Below are 23138 nucleotides of genomic sequence, written 5' to 3'. Positions count from 1 at the left end.
ACCCAGGCACCCCCAGACAAGTTTTTAAAAGAGCATACTGCATATCTTAAGAGCATTTCTCTTGTTGTGGCCTTCTGTCTTTCCCCTTTGTGCATACAGTCCACGGGCTTTCTCTTTTCCAGCTTCCTCATGTCTAGTTTCTATGCCACCTTGGCTATATTTCCAGAACTCATTCCAGGAACCGAAAGACCCAACTTGTTTCCCATCTGTACTACAACTCTGATCTTCCATAGCTCTGAAACACAATGCAGGGCTTCTTCTCACTCACCTCTTTCCGGGTTTGTTCTGCAGCTGTGGAGTTTGAATGTTAGTGTTTAAACAAGCTGGTATTACACAGGAAATGGCCACCTCCACAGGCCCCTGCAGGCTTGTAACATGGGGTCATTGTACTTGAGATTAATCACCAGTCAGCCTGTTCCCCCAGTAAAAATATGAAGGGGTGGGTGAGGGCTCAGTCCTCCTTAGACTTGCCAGAGGATGGCCTGAGACCTGGCTGTACCTTAGCACTCCACTCTCTGGACTCTCTATGTCCCTGGGCCTTACCCCTGATGGAGCCTTTAGAAAAGATCCTACCTGACCTCTTCCCTATAAAGCTGGCAGATCTGCCTTTCTTTCTGAGTTCTAGAAAGGAGATCTGTTGTGGTATAACTTGGCCTCACCTGTCTCACACCTTACTTAACCTTTTGGAGCATTTTGTGGGATAACACCTTGTGTGAGAAAACTCCAGAGTGCAGGAACACAGAAGCCTGTTAGTCTACCTGACACTAGGGCTTCGCAGTTCTTTGGACTGAAGCTGCTTTTCCAGGGGTGTATGCAGAAATAACCCCAGCCTGAAGAGTTAATCTGATTCCCCAAGTCAATATCCCCCAAACAACCAGCCAAGAGTGTATGTTGGTTCATTTCTGTGAAACGTGTTTCCCCAGTCACCTGGGTTGGCCTGGGCTGCATTGTATCGGCCAGCAGCTGCACTGCACTCAAACTGACAGCTACATTAAACCTTGGAATTCTGAGGCAATAAAAAGTAAATTAACTCTTATTTTTTTCCTTTCCTGGTGGAGTGAGTGAATGTATGTCTGTAGGGAAGTGAGTAAGCCTCGGTCCTGAGTACATACCTCTAAGTAGCCACTGCTGGTCTGTCCCAAGCTAGGATCTGGTGTTCAGACTTCAGCCAGGGGTCTGCTTTCCTGGTGTGTGGTGTTTCTGTGGGGTTGGGCCACTGGGTCACCAGCAACTGCTGATCCTTGCTTACTAATCACATTACAGCCATTTGAGGGGTTCCCTTGCCACCATTCTGAGAGCCGTAAACGGACTCGCTGGACACAGTTTCATATTCTCTGGCTTCTTTGTGTCTGCTTGGTAAAGAATGCATCCTAACTGTAGTGGGATTTTGTGGGTCTGGGATCTTCCCCAAAATACGACTTTGGACCAGAATAAGCCAAAGGCACTCGCCCAGGCTCATAGCACTGTTTAGAACCAAAGGTTTTTTGAGATTGTCTGAAAAACCTCTTGGTTTTTCAAATGTTTCTAGAAGATTGGAAAAAAACTCATAGCCGCCAGAATTTGATTTTGGGCTCCTTGGCCCAGGATAACTTCGAACCCTCAGAACCCAAGGGCTCCTGAGGGTGGAAGTTTGGGAGGCACTCCTACCTGGGATAAGGAGCTAGAGCAGGAAAAAGCTAAGCTTTTCCCCTTCCATGCAGATAGGAAACCCTGTGTTCACCCACAGAGCTGACCTCTCAGCCCAGAGGCCTGGTTGGGGGTAAGCTGAGGTTATGATGCCCAGGTACCAGGAATTACCTCATCCTTAGCTTTTGAGGTCAGGCATCTCACCTAGGTTTTTTGGGTTTTTGGGCTGTGTGTGTGTGTGTGTGTGTTTTAAGTAAATGTATTTATTTGAAAGAGCATGAGTACATGTGAGGGTGGCGGGGGACAAAGGGAGAGAATCTCCAGCAGACTGCCTGCTGAGTGCAGAGCCGATGTGGGGCTTGATCTCATGACCCTGAGATCATGACCTGAGCCAAAATCCAAGAGTCAGATACTTAACCAGCTGAGCCACCCAGGCGCCCCTCACCTAGTTTAAGTACCTCTTCCTTTTAGTACTAGTTTCCTGACACTCCTCTTCCCTTCCCTCTGTGGAGAGTCACCGTATGGTGCATGGGTTCCTAATTAGTGTGTTTGTGTCCATGGTGCTCACTGGGAGAGGAGGTAATTGATGAAGTGATCTTGGGCAGTCGCACTAAGACACCAGAAGAAAGCAGCTACTTGGAATCAGAGTTCAATCACAAGACCAGACTGAATGGATCAGGGTAGAAGTGACCTTTCACTGAAGCATTTTGTGTATTCCCTTGGTTCTGGTTAGCATGGCCCTCAGGCCCCTTTATATTCTTTATTTGGGAACTCGGGACACTTCCTATGTCTTTTGACACTAGCTGCTATCTTACAAACCAACCCTGGGGTAGGAGCTCTCATCCACTTCATTTTTGCAGTGAGTCTTAAGATTTTGGCCCAAGGTGGGTGGTAATGGGCAAAAGGCAGCTGTGGCAGGGGTCCCTAGTGGTGGCCAGCAGTCTCTGGGAGGAGTCAGTTTTGGTTTATCTGAGCCTTAGGGGACAGGGGAGCATGGTAATGAGAACCACATGGTACCACATATTTCTTCGTCTTGGATCCAAGATGGTAGGGGTGGGAGGATGAGAGAGGCATGTGGGGCCTCCCACTGTGGCAGCCGTGGGTAATTTTCTGCTGCCTCTCCCTGACTGGGGATGCTGCTGCCCACACCTCCCTACCCCACACTACGTCCTGAAGCGATCAGGTCCTTGACCTGCACAACACCAACCAAGGCCCCTAAGCCAAGAATTCAGCTGGGAGACTTTTCACCTTCTTCCTTCTCACTGTCGTCTTTCCTGTTTATTTTCCAAATTGCTGCTCTGCAGCCGAGCAGTGTCTGTTGGCCAGAGCTCACCAGCACTGTGGGATTGGATGCAGGCAGTGGGCTCAAGTGGCCAGCAGGGCACTGGGGGAGGAAGTGGGGAGCTGGAAGAGCCTCCCTGTGCGTCTCCCATGGGCAGCGCTAACCTCGGAGGCGGCCCTGAGCAGCCCTATCACATCCGGTGCTTGTCTCTGCAGCCGGGACCGGAGGATAAACTATCAGAGCTGTGGGGCAGTGCATCATTCCTCTTATTATTTTCTTCTCTGCAGATGGGGTCGTGGAAAGTTCAGTTCCTTTTAACCCTCGAAGTTCTGTTTATTCTACAGCTGGTAGCCTGAATGCCGCGTTTCCCATTACATCACAAAGAGGCTCAGGCAGATCTCTGCACAGAAACGTGTTGCAACTGTTTATTTTTTTCCATATTTAAACATTTCTGACAGCCAAACTCAGCTGAGCCAAAAGATGGAGCTTTGTGAATGAGTCTGGTTGTTGGTGTCTGTGCAGAGAGAAGGCTTTAGAAAACTCTCGTCCCTCCGGTGATTCTTCCCAAACATGTTCTTTTTCCTGGGCAAGGCCTATGAAGCAAGTTACTTCTGCAGTACACGTGTGTTGATTATGTGCTGTTGTGTGATTAATGGGGCTGTGTTCCGCCTGGTTCCCAGGACACTCTTGAAAACAAGATGTTTCATTTCATTGCCTTTTCCTAGTGTAGTGATTACAGTAAATAAACCAGTGCAGGCTCCTTCCACCTGGAGTCAGTCAGGGAGTCCCCACACCCCGACTCCACTTTCTCTCCCAGCATCACCTTCAGTGGCATGTCCCTTGAATGCCCTTTTTTTTTTTTGCCATCTCCCAAAGGCTCCTAGACTGCGGGAGAAACAAATTGCTTAAGGCTGAAACCCCTCCCTAGCAGATTTGGCTCATGCGCAGTAACTCCTCTGGGAAGATTCCAGGATGTAACTCATTCGTAGCTCTCTTTGCCTCTTGCCACTCCACCTCTTGACCCTAATTGTAAAGCTTTTTTTTTTTTTTTTTTTTGTAATTCTCCTGTGCAACTCATTCCTTTTGTAGTACAACTTAGCATCAATAGGTACAAAAACTGGGATAGTCCCAGGCAAGGCAGAGTGGTTGGTCACCCTGTATCTAACCTTCTACAAATGAGAGAAAGGAGAGGGAGTGGGCTGGTCAAAACAGCACTGGACTGGTTCATCTGCTGAGATGCATGGGAAGCTTTAGTGTCCTGGGATGATCTTGGCAGGCCAAGAATGAGGTTTTTTATTGGGTGGGTGGGGTAGGAGGGGATGTTTAATTCCAGTACAATTAACATACAGTATTATATTAGTTTCAGGTGTACAGTATAGTGCTTCAGCAATTCTGTACCTTACTTGGTACTCATCAGAACAGATGTACTCTTAATCCCATTCACCTATTTGTATTTGTTTGTTTTTCTGCTTATATGTAGGAGAAGATTTCTAAAGCATCATAAGGGGGGGAAAAACCCATGTGACTCTCTTCATGGTGTGACTGGCCCCTCTGGCAGCATGGGAGGAGGGGAGATTGGCGCTCTGTTGCTATCTTGTGGCATATACTTGGCTGGACAGGAGTGGGGGAATTCTGGGAGCTGCCTCAGGCACTGGGTGTCTAGAATGTTTGAGTAAGTGTCTCAGGCACACTGTCTGGAAAGGTGACAGGACCTGCATTAGGCAACTGATTCTCTAAATTCCTTTTCCTCTCTGGTTAGGATTTTTAAAACTCCCCCTAACCAATTTCAACTTTGCCTAGATGGACACTCGCCCACCAGATTGTTGCCATGGATGTAGTTTTGTACCCTAGCTTTTTGGGTAAGAGTTTCTGGAAGTTCTCAGTCATAAGCAACATTTGCCACCAGTACCTCCCTTCACACAAGTGCTTAAAATACTTTAACTGGTCCATCTTTAGAGCTGTTCTTTCTGCCCCTATTTCTCACAGGGTTGCTATGGATGTGTGGTCGATGCTGGCTGATTTCTGTAACATATTGACTGCGGTGAATCAGTCTGAGGTGCCACTGTACAAGGACCCGGATGATGACCTCACCCTTCTTATCCTGGAAGAGGATCGGCTTCTCTCCGGCTTTGTCCCCTTGCTAGCTGCCCCTCAGGACCCCTGCTACGTGGAGAAAACCTCGGATAAGGTCAGCCCCAGGCCAAACATCCCTCCCCATTCACCCCTCCTCTTAATTCTCCAGACTTTTTTATTCTTGGGAAGTTTTCTGTGCAAACGGAACATGATTAAGTCATTGAGAAGGGTGTTAAGGGAAAATATCGACCTTTTAGCCGCTGACATCCAGCTCTGTGTCCTGAAAAAAAAAAAGCCCTCTTAACTTCCTTTGGTGTGTGTGTGTGTGTGCTCGCTGGCATGTTGTATATACGATCATTTCCTCACTTGTTTAAATAGTGCAGCTTGTGTTGGCAGTGCTCTCACTCAGCTCCAAATGGTTTGCATCATGCTTAAAGCACCCTCCTTCCTCCCCCCTCTCCTCCTTCCCCCAGCCACAAAACTCTGCGCTAGGAAAACAGCCAGGGCTTTTTCCCTTCTCTAAGGAGGGGAGTGATAAATAGGTGACTAGAGAGAAGCAGACACCATGTGTTAACTTACAAAAAAAGCTTTTAGGAATATGAAGCATTCCCCGCTGCCTGGTTTCTATTTTTCTTCCTCTAAGGACTGTGTTTTAACCTGAACTTTTTTCTGGTCTGTTTATAGAAAACAAAGCTCATTGCCTGTTGCCCCAGTGGGGACTCTGGAACTCTTAGTCTCCGCTTAACAGTTGGGTCTTTGGCCAGGTGTGGAGGGTAGGGCAGGCTGCTCTGCTTCACATTCCCATGTAGCAATTGCTTGGGTGGGGAAGGGGCACCCACACACCCCGGGAACAAAGTCTCCTATGCTGAACTGGGGAACCCTGTGTCCAACCTCTTTGCTGAGTTGTTAACATCATATCCCCTGGGGAGGCCTTTGGGAAAGAGGCCACAAATGGCTTCTTGGGTGGAAGCCTTTTGGCCTACATGAAGTATATAGAGAGAGACATAAGTGCATGGCTTTTTTTTCTTTTTTTTAAGATTTATTTATATGTTTTAGGTAGAGAGAGAGAGAGCATGTGCTAGCGATGGGGAAGGGGCAGAGATAGAGGGAGAGGGAGAGAGAATTCTCAAGTAGACTCCCACTGAGCACAGAGCCCAATACAGGGCTTGATCCCAGGACTCTGAGAGCATGACCAGAACCAAAATCAAGAGCCAGCTTTCTAACCGACTGCGCCATCCAGGCACCCCAGATAGATGTTTTTTAAAAAAATACCAAATAGTAAAAACTAAATCCCAGCCATAAACTGTAAATATGAAAGAGATTATATTGATTAAAAAATATTGCTATATTGAAGATTTAAAATGTTTAAACGTGTTCTTTGTAGGAAAGAGTTATATGTTCATTATAGACAAGTAAAAAAAAAGAAAGAAAAATTTATCCACAGTCCTTTTACCTAGTGGTAACATCTCTGTTATTTTTGCTAATCATAATCATATTTAAATACTAGCATACACACTTTTTTATTTATATAGTTATCTTTGCTTATTTATTTATTTAATAAACATATAATGTGTTTTTATCACCAGGGGAACAGGCCTGTGAATCGCTAGGTTTACACACTTCACATCACTCACCATAGCACATACCTTCCCCAATGACACTTTTTTAAATATAAAACTAAGAATTGTTATACAGACTATAATCTGATTTTTTTCACCAAATCTTTTTTTAGTGTATTCTTATATGGAATCATTTTTTAAAAAGATGTTATTTGTTTATTTATTTTAGAGGGAGAGATAGAGGAGAACAAGTGGGTGGGACAGAGGGAGAGGAAGATAGAATCTCAAGGAGACTCTGTGCCAAGCGTGGAGCCCAACATGGAGCTTGATCTTGGGACCCCAAGGTCTTGACCTGAACTACAATCGAGTCGGCTGCTTAACCAACTGAGTGCCCTCTATGGAATCATTTTTGATTATTACTTTGTATTCTTCTGTATGCCAAGGTTTCTTTAACTAGTCTTTGCTTTATTGAGCCAAGGGACTGTTCTTAATTTTTGTACTGCTGTAAACAGTGACATGATCCTTATAGCATAATTTTTGCATATATTCCCCTTGGTTAAACCTATTGACATATAAAAAACCTCTTCCTCTTTGGATGTGTTTAATGACTAATATCTTGGGAATGTCAGACTCTCTCTCTCCTAAGAGGAATACTCATTTTATGCTTTTCCAGTGAAAAGTTGGGAGTGAAATCCTGCTCTTCTAGTGTCAGAAGGGGATAATAATGGGGAATTGTAGTATGTGAGGCTGAGGATAACTAACACCGTGTTTATATGTTGTGGGAGAAGGTCAGTTAGAAGAGAAACTGGGTAAGCATGGCTTGGGCCAGGAGATCTTAGTACTCTTCTTCTGTGATCACAAGGTGAGTTTGACTCTGGAGGGTACTTCTGGGAATCAGCTATTGGCTTAGCTGCCTTTTGGTGCAGAACAAGGAAGGAGGCCTAACCAGCTTCAGACTTGCTGACCCCTAACTCCTCATCAACCCTCCCAGTGGTAGTGTCAGTATGATATGTGTATGTGATACAGCATATGGTACAATGCAGCATATGACGAGTGTATGATGTGGCCAGAGAAGAACACAGAGCCAGCAGCCCATGCCCTCAGCCTATAGCAGTGGTTCACAGGCTGCCCCAGGGCAGTTGTACCTCGTGGCAGCTTGAGACTAAGGTAGGTCTCCACCTCAAGGACTGTGAAATAGGTATGTCAAACATAATGTCTCCAGATCCATACTCTCCCATAAATCTGGTCTGTCTGTCTTCTCCCCATCTTGGTAAATAACAACTTTGACTTTGGGTAGCTTATATCAAAATTCTTGGGGTTATTCTTGGCTACTCTCTTTTTCTCACACCTCCATATCTAATTTATCAGCTGTTCATGTCTTCTTTACCTTCAAAATAAATGCAGATACAAATCTTTCTTACCACCCCACTCTAGATCAGCTCTTTGTAATGCCTTCTGACTGGTTTCTCTAGTTCCTCCTTCCTCCTACTCCCCAGTCTGTTTTCAGCACAAGTGGAATGATCTTTTTATTTATTTATTTATTTATTTTTAAGATTTTAAAAAAGATTTTATTTATTCATTTGACAGACAGAGATCACAAGTAGGCACAGAAGCAGGCAGAGAGAGGAGGAAGCAGGCTTCTGCTGAGCAGAGAGCCTGATGTGGGGCATGACCCGAGGACCCTGTGATCATGACCTGAGCCGAAGGCAGAGGCTTTAACCCACTGAGCCACCCAGGCGCCTCAGAGTGATCTTTTTAAAACATCAATAAGATCATGTCACTTCTTTGTTCAGTACTTTCTGATAGCTGCTTTTCTCACTTAGAGCAAAAGCCAGAGTTTTGGTGGTGGTGGTGTTTTGTTTTGTTTTTCTTTTTTTAAAGGATTTTTATTTACTTGAGAGAGAGAGAAGGCATGAGAAGGGGGAGAGTCAGAGGAAGAAGCAGACTCCCTGTTGAATAGGGAGCTTGTTGCGGGACTCGATCCTGGGACTCCAGGATCATGACCTGAGCCGAAGGCAGTTGTTCAATGAACTGAACCCAGGCACCCTAAAAGCCAGAGTTTTAACAACATCCTGCAATGCTCTCAGTGATATGACACCACCTCTACCCGCCCTTAACTCTGATGTCAGCTCCTACTGCTCACCTCCTACTCGATATGCTCTAGTCACATTGGTGTCCTTGCTATTCTTCACACAAGCCAAGCACTCATGTCTAAGGATCTTTGCACTTGCTTTCCTCTTAACCCAGAACACTGTGTCCCCAGAGAGCTATGTGGCTCTCTCACTCCCTTCTAAATGTCACCTTGTTAGAACAGTCTTCCCTAGCTACTCTGTATAACATGTTTCTTTCCTTTTTTTTTTTTTAATTCTACTTTATTCTCCATTGCAGAGGAAAATAACGTCTCTATATCTAGCATGTATTGGTCCCAGGATTAGGTACTTCTAAGTCTCCTGATAAGTCTGCCAAGTAGGTATTAGTACCTTTGTGTTGTTTGTTCTGTTGTGATGGTGGTGGTGGTTTTTCAAAGAGGTGACTGAAGTTCAAGAGAAGAGTGAAAAAATGTTGATAAACTTGTATGCGTCATCTGCATAGCTGACCTAGAATCTTTAGGTCAGCTATGGAGGGAATCTTTAGGAACCTCAGCCTTTTAGAAATCTGAAAGAGATCAGTATTTTCTCCAGCTTTTAGTGTTCAGTACCAAGAAATGTAAAATATGTCAAGGACTTGTCAGTAGCAGCAACATGTGCAATTTCAGTGCTGTCCAGATTGGTCCCATGTTTGGTCCCACCTTGATGCCCATTCAACAGGTATTTACTGACCATGTCTGTATTATACTGTCTTACACACAGAACAAGAGAGATCTAGACTTGTAAAGCAAACATCCTAGTTTGGGAAGCAGTTGGTGGCATGTACAAACGTGAGAAGCAACACAAGTTAATTTGAACCTGTAATTAAGGAGGAACTCTTGAAATTCTGTTGAGCTGGTAATATTCCAAAGAAGGCATTGCTTAAGGAGCACTGATTTGGCATTAGTGTATCATTGTATTTTCTAAGCATGTTCTGTGGAACTCTAGTTTTATAGGTTCTTAATTGTTAGATGAAAGTAAAAGACTTTCATGATCATACAAGTTATGGTAAAGTAATGTTAAGCAGGGATGCCTGGAGTGGTCACAGTCAGCTAGGCATCCAACTCTTGATTTCGGCTCAGGTCATGATCTCAGGATTGTGAGATTGAGTCCAAGTCATCGAGCTCCCTGCTCAGTGGGGAGTCTGCTTCTCACTCTTCCCCTCTCCTGCTGCCCCTGCCCCCACTTATGCTATCTCTCTCTCTCTCTTTCTCTCTCTCTCTCTTTCTTTATCTCTCTCTAAAAACAATAATTTAAAAAAATTAACAACATTAAACAGAACCCAATACTGTAAGACTTACTGGAGCTTTAACATAGTGTACTGTGAGAATAGACTTTGCAGTCTTTCCCAAACTTGATTTACCAGTGATCTTTTTTTATTTAACATCTTGAAGGACTAGTATTTAGCTTAAAAAAAAAAGGTTAAAAAAACAAACAAACAAACCTGGGTGTGGGATGAGCAAGAGGTAAGAAAACAGGTAGCTATTGGAATCATCCAGAAGAAAAATCAGATGAGGGTAAAAGCAGAGTGGAACCAGTTACATTCTGAAACAAACATCACAGATGTTGAAACAGAGCCAGCCAGGGCAAAGAAAGTGACCTTAGGTTCTTGTGTGGCTGCTGGACATCTAAATTCAGAAGGGATAAGTAATTTACTTACCCAAGGTCATGTAGTTAGTAAGGAAGTGTAGTTTTAGAACCCTTCCTTTTCTGTAGTACTTTAAAACTTCATGTTCTGGGACTCCTGGATGGCTCCATCTGTATAGCATGGATTCATTCTTTCTTTCCTTCCTTCCAGAGAGGGAAGCGGGGAGTGGCAGAGGGAAAGGGAGAGAGAGAGAATCTCAAGCGGACTCCCCACTGAACTTGGAGACTGACGCAGGGATCAGCACAGGGATCGAACTCATGACCCTGAGATCATGACCTGAGCCAAAAACCAAGAGTTGGACGCTTAACCAACTGAGCCGCCCAGGCGCCCCAAGCGTGAAACTGTTGATCTCGAGTTCATAAGTTCGAGCCCAGTGTTTGGCATAGGTTTACTTAAGAAAAATTAAAAAAAAAATTTTTTTTTAAATCCTCATGTTCTAATGATTTGGTGTCTAGGATTTGGTTCAAAATAATTTATGGATAGAAGCATGAATGAAAAGACCAAATATTGATCATTATTACATCTGAATAATGGGTGGATTGATTTCATTATAGTGTTCTACTTTTGTGTATGTATGAAATTTTCTATAATAACTTGTGGTTAAAAACAGTAATATATAGCCATCCTGAAAGGAGGCAAAACAAATAAAATTCTGTGTCTTTTCTGCTACATTATGTGCATAAGTGATTAAAAAAGTAATCGAACTGTAATAATAATGAAGTTAAGCTCTTGCAGGCACTAATCGCCTTCCAGGCACTGCGCCAAACTCTTTACATGCTTTCTCATTGAAACCCCAACAGCCCTATATGCAGATAGGAGAAATGATGAAAAGGAAACTGTTTTAGGAGAAAGATGTTCAGTTCATGGTGTGCCTTAGTCAGTGTAAAAAAAAAAAAAAAGGCTTAATTGTCATCTTCAAAATCTATGTATGTAACTGGTGATACTAACCAAGGATCTACAGTGTTTCTATAGGATATATAGTCTTTCCTTTATCTAAAGAACTTTCCTGAAGCTCTAGTTATTTAAAGGTACTGATGCATTTATGCATGCAGAGGTGTAAGCAGTGCTTATTCTATCATCCCCATAGTAGTTTTATTTGTCTTCCTCCCCATATTGTCTGACCAAGAACTAAGTGAAGAACTTTTCAGTAAGCTAATGCTGCGGCCATTCTTTGGGTTGATTGGGGAAATAAATTATTATAAATCACATTATAATTTGGTGTTTTGAGTCTCATATCACATCCCATTCATTCTTACAGTCATTTTTGCTTTCTTTCTGGATGTAGGATCCTAGGAAACTTTGTCATACTTAAATATATTGTTGAGGTTAAAGATGGGGCTTAAATTGTCCAAGTTTTGGAACTCCTGGCTTGTCTGCTTATTTATTTGTTAAATGACATTTTTGGAGTGTTGTTTGTTGTATACATAATTACCCCAAAATGTTTAAATGGAAAATAGGGAAAAGCACAAAAAATAAAAATCACCTGCAAACTACCACCTAAAATTAATCAGTGTTAATAGCATAGTTTAAGTCCTCCCAGTCTTCCCCATGCTTAAATGTGTATACTTATTCTTTTCTTTTCATAAAATTAGACTGTCCAGTATATGCTTTGTTCTTGTTTTATGTCTTTTATACACTTATATATACTATACATATTTTTTTAAGTTTTTTAAATTTATTTGACAGAGATCACAAGTAGGCAGAGAGGCAGGCAGAGAGAAAGGAAGGGAAGCAGGCTCCCTGCTGAGCAGAGAGCCTGCTGTGGGACTGGATCTCAGGACCCTGGGTTCATGACCTGAGCTGAAGGCAGAGGCTTTAACCCACTGAGCCACCCAGGTGCCCCAAGATATACTATATGTATTATATATACATATATATATATATATACTTGTACACGTGCATACATACGTGTGTGTGTAGTTTTGGGCAATATATTGCCTTTGTTGTTTGGTGGTCTAGAAAATATTCAAGTGCTACCAGTGACTAATTTATTTAAAAACATACTTGATCCTCTATTCTCAAAGTATCAACATCAAGAATAGAAAAAAAGCTACAGCTATTGACTCATGTATTTAAGATATGGAAATTAGGGCTGCTTACAAATATGTATTTTCTTTCTTTTTTTTTTTAAGATTTTATTTATTTATTTGACAGAAATCACAAGTAGATGGAGAGGCAGGCAGAGAGAGAGAGAGAGGGAAGCAGGCTCCCTGCTGAGCAGAGAGCCCGATGCGGGACTCGATCCCAGGACCCTGAGATCATGACCTGAGCCGAAGGCAGCGGCTTAACCCACTGAGCCACCCAGGCGCCCCAGCTTTTTTTTTTTTTTTTTAAGATTTTTATTTATTTATTTGACAGACAGAGATCACAAGTTGGCAGAGAGGCAGGCAGAGAGAGAGAGAGGAGGAAGCAGGCTCCCCACTGAGCAGAGAGCCCGATGCGGGCCTCGATCCCAGGACCCTAAGATCATGACCTGAGCTGAAGGCAGAGGCCTCAACCCACTGAGCCACCCAGGCGCCCTGTATTTTCTTTTTCACACAATTCCATGTTGTTTCTGAATTTACAGTAGTTATTTAGAATTAATTTTGTATTAAGTGTTTTCAGTGCTCACCATCAGGTCTTTTACTCTCTGGCTCCCCCCCCCCCCTTTTTTTTTTAAGACTTTTATTTGTCAGAGAGAGAGAGTGCCCAAGCTGGGGAGCCACAGGCCAAGAGAGAAGCAGGCTCCCTGCTGAGCAAGGAGCCCAATGCAGGACTCAATCCCAGGAAACTCTGAAACCATGGCCTGAACCAAAGGCAGATGCTTAACCGTCTAAGCCACCCAGGCCACCCGGGTTTCCCATTTTTATTATGTCCTTGACTCATCTGCTATTCAGTAGTAATATACATACTTATGCAGAAGAATCAAATAATTCACAAAAATATATACAGTCAAAAACCACCTGCCAGGAGTAACTGCTGCTAACAATTTCATATTTACCTTTTTAGACTGCTTATATACTGACTAAAACATATTTATACATGTATATACCTAAATGATCAAAATGATAGTGTGGTGTTCATTGCATTTCAAATGCACTTACATTTTGAAATAGTTTTTATTTTGCCCTTGCACATGAATGGCAGCTTAGCTTAAGTCAACTTTTTTTCCCCCTTAAAACTATAGGTATTATCCCATTGCATTAATGGTTAGGAAAAATTGGAGGAAAGTCTGACTTTCCTTCCTTTGAAGTCAGACTCTTTCTTTGGTCCAAAGGGGGTAACTTACAGTCTTTTATAATCTTGAATTTCAGATTGTACAAAGATTTATTTAGATGTTGGGCTTTGTACTTTAATTTTTTATGGACACCTAATGAGCTTTTTAATAATCAGAACCACTTCTATCTTTGGACCAGAAAAGTTTTCGTGTCCTTGATTGCTAATGTTCTGTTTATTCTATTCTTTTCTTCACTGTCTTCTACATCTCTTTCTGTCATTTTCATCTCTTTTTGCTTTGCCTCTGCATTGTCGGAGAGCTTTGCAAGTTTATATTCTCTGGAATTGATTGAGATTTTTAAAATGCTGATTCTACTTTTTATTCCTTCTAATTCAGGTTTTTTTTTTTAAGATTTTATTTATTTATTTGACAGAGAGAGAGACAGAGAGGGAACACAAGAAGGGGGAGTAAAGAGGGAGAAGCAGGCTTCCTGCCGAGCAGGGAGCCCGAAGTGGGGCTCGATCCCAAGACCCTGGGATCATGACCCGAGCTGAAGGCAGACACTCAATGACTGAGCCACCCAGGCGCCCCTCTAATTCAGTTTTTAAGTCTGCTAATGTATTATATGTTAACTCATATTACTTCCCTGTTTTATCCTGGAATCTTTATATTTTTGCCTACCTTTTATCCAAGTCTGTTTAATCTATCTTTGTTTTGTCATTTTTCTTTTATCATACTTCACAGAGTCTATGATTTTAAAAATTCAGTTTTAAGAATATCTTCTTCATTTAACATTCCCCATACTCCCTGCAAATATGCTTTGTTTCTCTATCTTTTTGTGTGCTATGTTCTCCACTTTTAATGTTGCAGACCCTTTTCATAAGCCCCAACTTGGATTTCTATAATCTGATTCTGGCCAGTTATATTTCTTTGAACAAAGAAAGGTGTCCTCAGGTCTGATAATCTGCTTCAAAATAGGTTATGTAGATTCTCATGGGATTTCTCCTTTGTCTACAAATACTATTTAAAATCTTGTCAAATCTATAGCTGGTTATTATAAGTTTTGTAAGTATTACCAAGTCATAACCCTAAGGGAGTGGGGAGGAGGCCAGGTGGTATCCAATCTTACTAAATGAATTTATTTTCTACATTTGCTACTCTGTATATAGTGGAGCTACTACACCAGAACTAGTTTCCTGTGTCTGATCTCTGTTTCACATAAATGATATGGCAATTTCCGACCTCCTCACTGGAGCTGTGGTCATGTCAAGAGGAAATTCTACTCCCCGGCCACTCTATTATTTAAAGATTTATTTATTTATTTTGGGAGAAAGAGATAGCAAGAGGAGGGCCCAAGGAAGAGGGAGAGAGAATCCCCAGCAGACTCTGCACTGAGCTCAGAATCCGAAACAGCTTAGAACCCTGAGATCTTAGAACCCTGAGATCATGACCTGAGCTGAAACCAAGAGTTGGATACTTAACCAGATCTGCCACGTAGGCACCCCTGGCCACTTCCCATTTAGTATGGTAGTTTACCCCTGAAATGCTGATTGTGAGTGTTACTGATTTGGAGCTGTAAAAAAGCTTCCAAGTGGTGTTCTGCATCTACCCTATGCCCTCACACTTTGCAGTAGACAGAATAATGGCCCATTGAAAATGGTTCACATCTTAATTCCTGAAACCTGTTGAATGTTACCTTACAAGGCAGAGGTAGAGGTGCCTTTGCAGATGTGATTAAGTTAAGTAAGAATCTTGAGATGGGAAGATGATCCTAGATTGCTCACATGTGATTAATGTAATCACAAGGGTCCTTATAAGAAGGCAGGAATGTCAAGAGTCAGAAAAAGAGGGGCGCCTGGGTGACTCAGTGGGTTAAGCCTCTGCCTTCCACTCAGGTCATGATCTCAGGGTTCTGGGATCGAGCCCCACATCGGGCTCTCTGCTCGGCGGGGAGCCTGCTTCCTCCTCTCTCTCTCTCTCTCTCTACTTGCCTCTCTGCCTACTTGTGATCTCTCTCTGTCAAATAAATAAAATATTAAAAAAAAAAAGTCAGAAAAAGATGTGATGATGGAATTAAAGGTCCCAGTGAGAGAGATTTGGAGATAGTGTGCTGCTGGCCTTGAAGATAAGGGGAGGGACTATGAGCCAAAGAATGCAGGTGGCCTCTAGATGCTAAAAAAGACAAGGAAGCACCAAGAACTCCCAAGAACACCAAGGGTCTGAGAACACTGTCAACACCTTGTTAACTGATAAAACTGACAACACCCTGTGAACACCTTGATTTTAGAATTTCTGACCTTTAGAACTGTAAAGTAATAAATTGTATCGTTTTAAGCCATTAAATTTGTAGTAATTTGTTACAGCACCAATAGGTGACTAATACACCCTTCCAAACTGGAGAATTTTACAGGCTTTTCATTTTTTACTTCTCTTGGTGCTTTCTTCTTCTTCTTCTTTTTTAACCTTTTAAATTATGAAATGTGCATATGGAAATGCATTAAACAAAAAAACTTGGCACAAAATGAGGACCTTGACCAAGTAGGTCAAGAAATAGAACAACACAGGGATGGTAATTATGTAGTTTATGTAGGAGGTCCTAGCCAGTACAGTAAGACAAGAAAAAGTAATAAAGTATTAAAAATATGATTGGAGGGGCCCCTGGGTGGCTCATTTGGTTAGGCAACTGCCTTCATCTCAAGTCATGATCCCAGGGTTCTGCAATCGAGTTCAGCATCGGGTCCCCTGTTCAGTGGGGAGTCTGCTTGTTCCTCTCCCTCTGCCCCTCCTCTGGCTTGTGCTCACGCATGCTCTCTCTTTCTCTCTCAGATAAACTCTTATTTTATTTTATTTTTTTAAAGATTTTCATTTATTTGACAGGCAGAGATCACAAGTAGGCAGAGAGGCAGGCAGAGAGAGAGGAGGAAGCAGGCTCCCTGCTGAGCAGAGAGCCCGACGTGGGGCTTGATCCCAGGACCCTGGAATCATGACCTGAGCTGAAGGCAGAGGCTTTAACCCACTGAGCCACCCAAGTGCCCCTAAACTCTTATTTTAACAAAGATGTTTTGGTAATACATTATATGTTAATAAAAATGATTGAAAAAAAAAAAGATTTGGAAGGGTGAAAAATCAAGCTAAAGATGTCTTTGTTGGCAAATGTGATACATAGAAAGTCTTTAAAAAAAAAAACCAAGGATAAATTAATAGGGTAAGTCAGTTTAACAGAGTTGCTTCATATAAAGTCAGTATACAAAAATCAATTCCTTATCCCCATACTAACATGTAACCAAATAAGATTTTTTTTTTAAGTTGACTTCTTAAAAAAATAAAATGTAAGTGGATTTCTTAGGAGTGCAAGCTGTTAATTGGCTCTTAGTGATCTGCTTCCATCTGTCCTCTTGCCATCTGGTAGGAATTCTTTATGATTTATGGCGGATGGATGGCATTTTCCTGTTTACGAGCTATTGACTGCTGTGCATCAGGTACTATTCTGATACCACAGCCATGGCAGTGAACACAATAAGCAGTGGGCAGATACCAGGACATGGGAATATATTCTATGTATCCAGCTTGGTCACTTCATTTGGGATATTGGAAGTAGAATTATTTAATTCAGAGGTCTGTGCCTTTTTTTTTTTTTTTAAAGATTTTATTTATTTATTTGAGAGAGAGAGCATAGGAGGAGAGAGGTCAGTGAGAGAAGCAGACTCCCGGATGAGCCAGGAGCCAGACGAGGAACTCGATCCCAGGAGTCCAGGATCATGACCTGAGCCGAGGGTAGCCGCCCAACCAGCTGAGTCAACCAGGTGCCCAGGTCTGTGCTTTTTAAGGAGCTTTTTTGTTTGTTTGTTTGTTTGTTTGTTACAAAAATAGCCTTTCTCGGGTGCCTGGGTGGCTCAGTTAGTTAAGTGTCTGCCTTCAGTCAGCTTAGGTCAGGATCCCAGGGGCCTAGGATCCAGCCCCGTGTTGGGGCTCCTTGCTTGATAGGGAGCCTGCTCCTCCCTCTCCCTCTGCTGTTTCCCCTACTTGTTCTCCCTCACTCTTTCTCTGTCAAATGGATAAATAAAATCCTAAAAAAAAAAAAAGAAAAAAGAAAAAAACCCAAAACTTTTCTTTGTATTATGAAATAGATGCTCATTTTAGAAATAACTAGGAAAATCAAGATTTATGAGTAAGGAGAAGAAAAGTTTCTGTGATACTTCTTTCCTGGTTGGGTAGATGGATTGACAGACAGACGTGAAATTTTTTTGCTTTTTGACAGAAATAGAATCAAATCATATATACTGTTTTGTAATCTACTTTGTTCACTTAACAGTAAATATATCCTGCATATATTTCCATGTTCACCTAGCATGAATTTTAGTGGCTGCCTTATATTCATTTGTGTGGACGTACCATAATCTTTGCAGAGTCCTCAACTATTAGGCATTTTAGGAAGTTACTCACTTTTCATTTATTTAAATGATGCCCTCTCTGGCAGAAATCTTTACATACATCTTTTGTTAGTTGATTTTTGAATTGCAGTTACTAAGTCAAAGATATATGTATATTTTTAAGAGTTTTGATAGGTAGTGCCAAATTGCCCTCCAAATAAAGGGTATAAGCCATTTAAACTACAGAGTATAAGAGTATTTGTTTTCTAGCATCCTTATGGTTTAATTTTTCCTAACTTTTCCAGAGATGGGCAAAAAGCAGTATTTCATTGTTTTGATTTTCATTTTTTGATTACCAGTGGGGTTGATTTGATTACTAAAACTTCTGTGCTTATTGGCATTACATTTCTTATAAACTGCCTATGTTCTTTGCCCATTTTACTATTAGAATGCTCATCCATTTTTTTCTTAATGATTTGTGATGGCTGTTTTTAAAAAATTTTTAAAGATTTATTTAATTTAGAGAGAGAGTGAGTGCATGAGTAGGGGGAGGGGCAGAGGGAAAGGGAGAAAGAATTTCAAGCAGACTTCCCACTGAGCATGGAGCCTGATGCAGGATTTGATCCAAGAACCATGAGATCATGACTTGAGGCAAAATCAGGAGTCAGATGCTTAACTCATTGAGCACCCAGGTGCCCCTGTGATGGTTGTTTATGAATAACTTTTGAACTTTGTTTTTCTTCTTTTTTTTTTTTTTTAAGATTTTATTTATTCTTTTGACAGAGAGAGAGATCACAAGTAGGCAGAGCAGCAGGCAGAGAGAGAGAGGGAAGCAGGCTCCCCGCCAAGCAGAGAGCCTGATATAGGGCTTGACCCCAGGACTCTGAGATCACGACCCAGCTGAAGGCAGAGGCCTAAACCCAGTGAGCCACTCAGGTGCCCCACTTTTGAACTTTCTGTAGTTGCCTTTGTATTAGAATGTTTTATTTTTATATTAAATGAGATGAGAACTTTCGGAAACTTGGGAGGGATGCAACATTCTATGGTTTAGGTAGTAAGAGCATGGATGTTACTTTGCCACTGCGCTAGATAAGATCTTTTGTTTGTTTTCACCCTTTGAGTCTGTTTTTCCTCTTCATTCTTCCCTATCAGTCCCTAGATATCTAAAGAAAAGCCATGTCCAGCCAGACATTTAGAAATGAACTATGAACTGTATCTATTTTCTTTTCTATTTTGCCTGTTTAGTGGAAGACGTTCTTGATAAGAATATAAACTTAATAAAAGCTATGTAGTATTTTGAGAAGGCCTCTGGTTTCTATCAAGTATTATAAAAAAATTTTCCCCTTCTCACTTGAAGTGCAGTAAACACCTTGATGGGCTGCTTTGTTTGATGATTCATTTCATCAGTGGCCCTTTGGCACTAACCATTTGTATCGTGTGTATCTCTCAGCCTACCTCATTATGGCTCTCCCTCACCTCTGTGCTCTTTCTCTTTACTAATTGTTGATAAATTTGTAGAATTACTGTTTACTACTTCTGTTTACTCCAGTACTTTCAGATTTATCAGTTATTGCCTGATTTATAAACCTAATTCCCCAAGTGGGCCCTATTGAACTCCATTATCTTTTTTTTTTTTTTTTTAAAGATTTTATTTATTTATTTGTCAGGGATAGAGGGAGAGAGAGCAAGTGAGCACAGCTTGACAAAGAGGCAGGCAGAGACAGAGGGAGAAGCAGGCTCCCTGCCAAGCAAGGAGCCCGATGTGGGACTCAATCCTAGGACGCTGGGATCATGACCTGAGCTGAAGGCAGCCGCTTAACCAACTGAGCCACCCAGGTGTCCCTTGAACTAACTCCATTATCTTTATGCTTATGCTATGGATAGGTCAATGACTAGGTGTTCTTTTTGTTCTTGGATAATAATTCTCATACTTTTGCATTCTTCAGAATCACCTGGAGGCTTTGTTAAACCACCCAATTCCTGGGCCCAGTCTCCAGTGGTTTATGATTATTTGGGAGGGAAGAGACAGAAAAAATTACATTTCTAACAAGTTCCCAGGTGATGCTGATGGTTTGAGAACAGCTGTTTTTTGGTGGCTGCCAGGGTTGTAATCATCTGGCAAAGATTTTGGCCCAGGTAAAAATAGTAAAGATTTCTGGCATAAATAGTCTTCCTCATTTTGTCTTTAACTTTGGAATGTAGGACATATTACCTAAGAGTTCATATACTTTGCCCTCATGGTTGCCAGATAGGTTTCTGAGTTCTTCAAAAAGTTATATTCAGAATGCTATAGATATGTTTTTCCAGAGTATATATGAAGAGTCACATGTCTGGATCTCTTTTCCTAAGAGGGCTCTGAGCAAAACATCTGACTTTTTTTTTTTTTCTAAAGATTTTATTTATTTATTTGACAGAGAGAGATCACAAGTAGGTAGAGAGGCAGTCAGAGAGAGAGGAAGGGAAGCAGGCCCCCTGTTGAGCAGAGAGCCTGATGCGGGACTCGATCCCAGGACCCTGAGATCATGACCCGAGCCGAAGGCAGTGGCCTAACCCACTTAGCCACCCAGGCGCCCCAAACATCTGACTTTTAATGAGTGTTTATCATGTGCTAAGTACTGTTTTAATGCTTTACATTATCTCAATTAACTGTCACAGAAGCCCCATGGGAATTTGAACTTTATGAAAGAACTTGCCCAGGATGAACACAGGTAAGAATGAACCAAATCCAAGCAATCTAAGTTGAGAGCACGTACTCTTCATTGGATATAAATATGGTAGTAGAGTGGTTGAACAATTATTTCTTAGTATACCTCCAGTTCTCTTCTTTTTTTTTTTAAAGATTTTATTTATTTATTTGACAGAGAGAGATCACAAGTAGGCAGAGAGGCAGGCAGAGAGAGAGAGAGAGGAGGAAGCAGGCTCCCTGCCGGGCAGAGAGCCCAATTCGGGACTCGATCCCATGACCCTGAGATCATGACCTGAGCTGAAGGCAGCGGCTTAACCCACAGAGCCACCCAAGCGCCCCCTCCAGTTCTCTTCTTAACTTTGACAGTTCTTTTATTTTCACTGGGAGCTTGACTTTCCACCAGGAGCTTGGGAATTCTTTTTTTTTTTTTTTTAAGATTTTATTTTTTTTATTTTATCAGAGAGAGAGAGAGCACAAGCAGTGGAGGAGGGCAGGCAGAGAATGCAGAGAGAGGAGCAGGGAACCCCCATCCCCCCGCCCCTTCCAGGACTTGATCCCAGGGAGTGGAAGGCAGACTCTCAATTGACTGAGCCACCCAGGTGTCCCAAGCTTGGGAATTCTTCACCTGGTTTGGGGAGATTATCTAATCTCACATAATAGTTCTTGAGAATGAACAAAGAAATAAAAGTTCATGTGAGGGGAATGGATGCTCAGATTGAATTTATCTGCTGCTTTCTCTCTGGGTTGGATGTTCTTCACATCTTAGAATGAATGTCCTGCCACCCAAGGACACCTGAGTGTCTAGAATATTAGTCTTTGGAGAGAGAACTTAATTTATTTTTGGGAAACTCTTGAGAGTGCTCTAAGAGGATGAATTTATGCACAGGGTGATCTACATCATTTTAGAGGTGTGCCCAAGAGCAAAAAAATCTTAAGAGTAGTGGCAGTATAACATATAAAAACCAAAAAAATCAGGACAATTCCTTGAGCTCCAGACTTTGCAGGCAGGATTGCTTAGAGATAAACAAGCACTCTTGGAGTTGGTTGATGGGGGTAACTGATACATAAAAACCTGAAGGTGAGTGATGGATGGAAGTTTGCCTGCCTATCCACTGATATACATACATCTTTGGTTCAAGACTAAATAAATATGAGCCACAATTAAAAAAAAAAAAGTTGAGGTGGCTCAGTCGGTTAAGTGTTTGGCTCACGTCATGATCCTGGAGTCCGGGGATCAACCACCACATCAGGTTCCCCACTCAGCAGGGAGTCTGCTTCTCCCTCTGACCGTCTCCCCGCTTATCCTCTCTCTCTCTCTCTCTGTCTCACAAATAAATAAAATAAAGTTGCAGTGGGTGAGAGGATGAAGTATGTTACCTAGATTGAAGATTTAACTGTTGACACAAATGTCTGCCTCTGTACTTCCTGTCCCACTCTTTATTTTCTTTAATGTAATTCTCATATATGTAAGAGACTATTATGTTTTTACTTTATAATTTTAGATATCTGAAAATCGTCTTTATTAAAGTTAATACTTTCCTTTTATTAATCAACTTGTTGGCATATAATTTACATATAATAAAATCTTATATTTGAATGTATTGATGGTGTATATATACCTATATATATACCTGAGTAAGTAATGACCACCCCAATCAAGATAGAGAGTGTTACCTTCCCCTAAAATGTTCCTAAGTGCCTCTTTACAGTTATTCTCCCCAGTCTCACTACCCATCTTGGGCAGCCACGAATCTAATTTTTTTTTTTAAGATTTTATTTATTTAGGGACATCTGATTGGCTCAGTCAGTTAAGTGTCTGCCTTCGGCTTGGGTCATGATCCCAGGGTCCTGGGATTGAGTCCTGCATCGGGCTCCTTGCTCAGCAAGGAGCCTGCTTCTCCCTCTGCCTGCTGTTCCCCTGCTGTGCTCTCTCTCTCTGTCTCTCTAACAGATAAATAAAATCTTTTTTAAAAAATGATTTTATCTATTTTTTAAAAAAAGATTTTATCAGGGGTGCCTGGGTGGCTCAGTGGGTTAAAGCCTTTGCCTTCAGCTCAGGTCATGATCTCAGGGTCCTGGGATCGAGCCCCACATCGGGCTCTCTGCTCGGCAGGGAGCCTGCTTCCTCCCCTCTCTCTCTCTCTCTCTGCCTCTCTGCCTACTTGTGATCTGTCAAATAAATAAATAAAAATCTTTAATTAAAAAAAAGCTGAAGTTATTAGTCTTTTTTAAAAAAAGATTTTATCTATTTGTTCTAGAGAGAGCATCGGCAGGGCGGGCGGTGGGTGGTTTATGCAGAGAGAGAGGAAGAAGCAGATTCCCTGCAGAGCAGGGAGCCCAACGTGGGGCTCGTCCTCAGGATCATGACCTGAGCCAAAGACAGATGCTGAAGCAACTGAGCCACCCAAGTGCCCCTGATTATTTTTACTATAGATTAGTATTACCTATTTTAGAATTTCCTGTAAGTGGAATCCTACAATGTATTCTTTCACTCAGCATGGTGTCTGTGAGATTGGTGCATGTTGTGTTTCTCTAGTGGTTCATTCCTTTCACTGATGAGTAGTATTTGTCA

General features: G+C 41.9%; 1 protein-coding gene across 3 annotated transcripts in view; it reads left to right on the top strand.

Annotated features, from left to right (window-relative positions):
• The window catches only part of SMG6 (SMG6 nonsense mediated mRNA decay factor), a 245642-nt gene that overhangs the window by 116259 nt on the left and 106245 nt on the right, over positions 1-23138 (top strand). For all 3 annotated transcript variants that reach the window (XM_004746840.3, XM_045070314.1, XM_004746841.3), the window contains exon 13: positions 4895-5096. In XM_004746840.3, coding sequence (XP_004746897.1) covers positions 4895-5096 — 202 coding nt within the window. The remainder of the gene's footprint in view (positions 1-4894; positions 5097-23138) is intronic.

The sequence above is a fragment of the Mustela putorius genome, unplaced genomic scaffold, assembly GCF_011764305.1.
Source record: "Mustela putorius furo isolate JIRA1106 unplaced genomic scaffold, ASM1176430v1.1 tig00003962_pilon_pilon_pilon, whole genome shotgun sequence".
NCBI classification, from domain to species: domain Eukaryota; kingdom Metazoa; phylum Chordata; class Mammalia; order Carnivora; family Mustelidae; genus Mustela; species Mustela putorius.
This window is presented reverse-complemented; position numbering and strand designations above follow the sequence as displayed.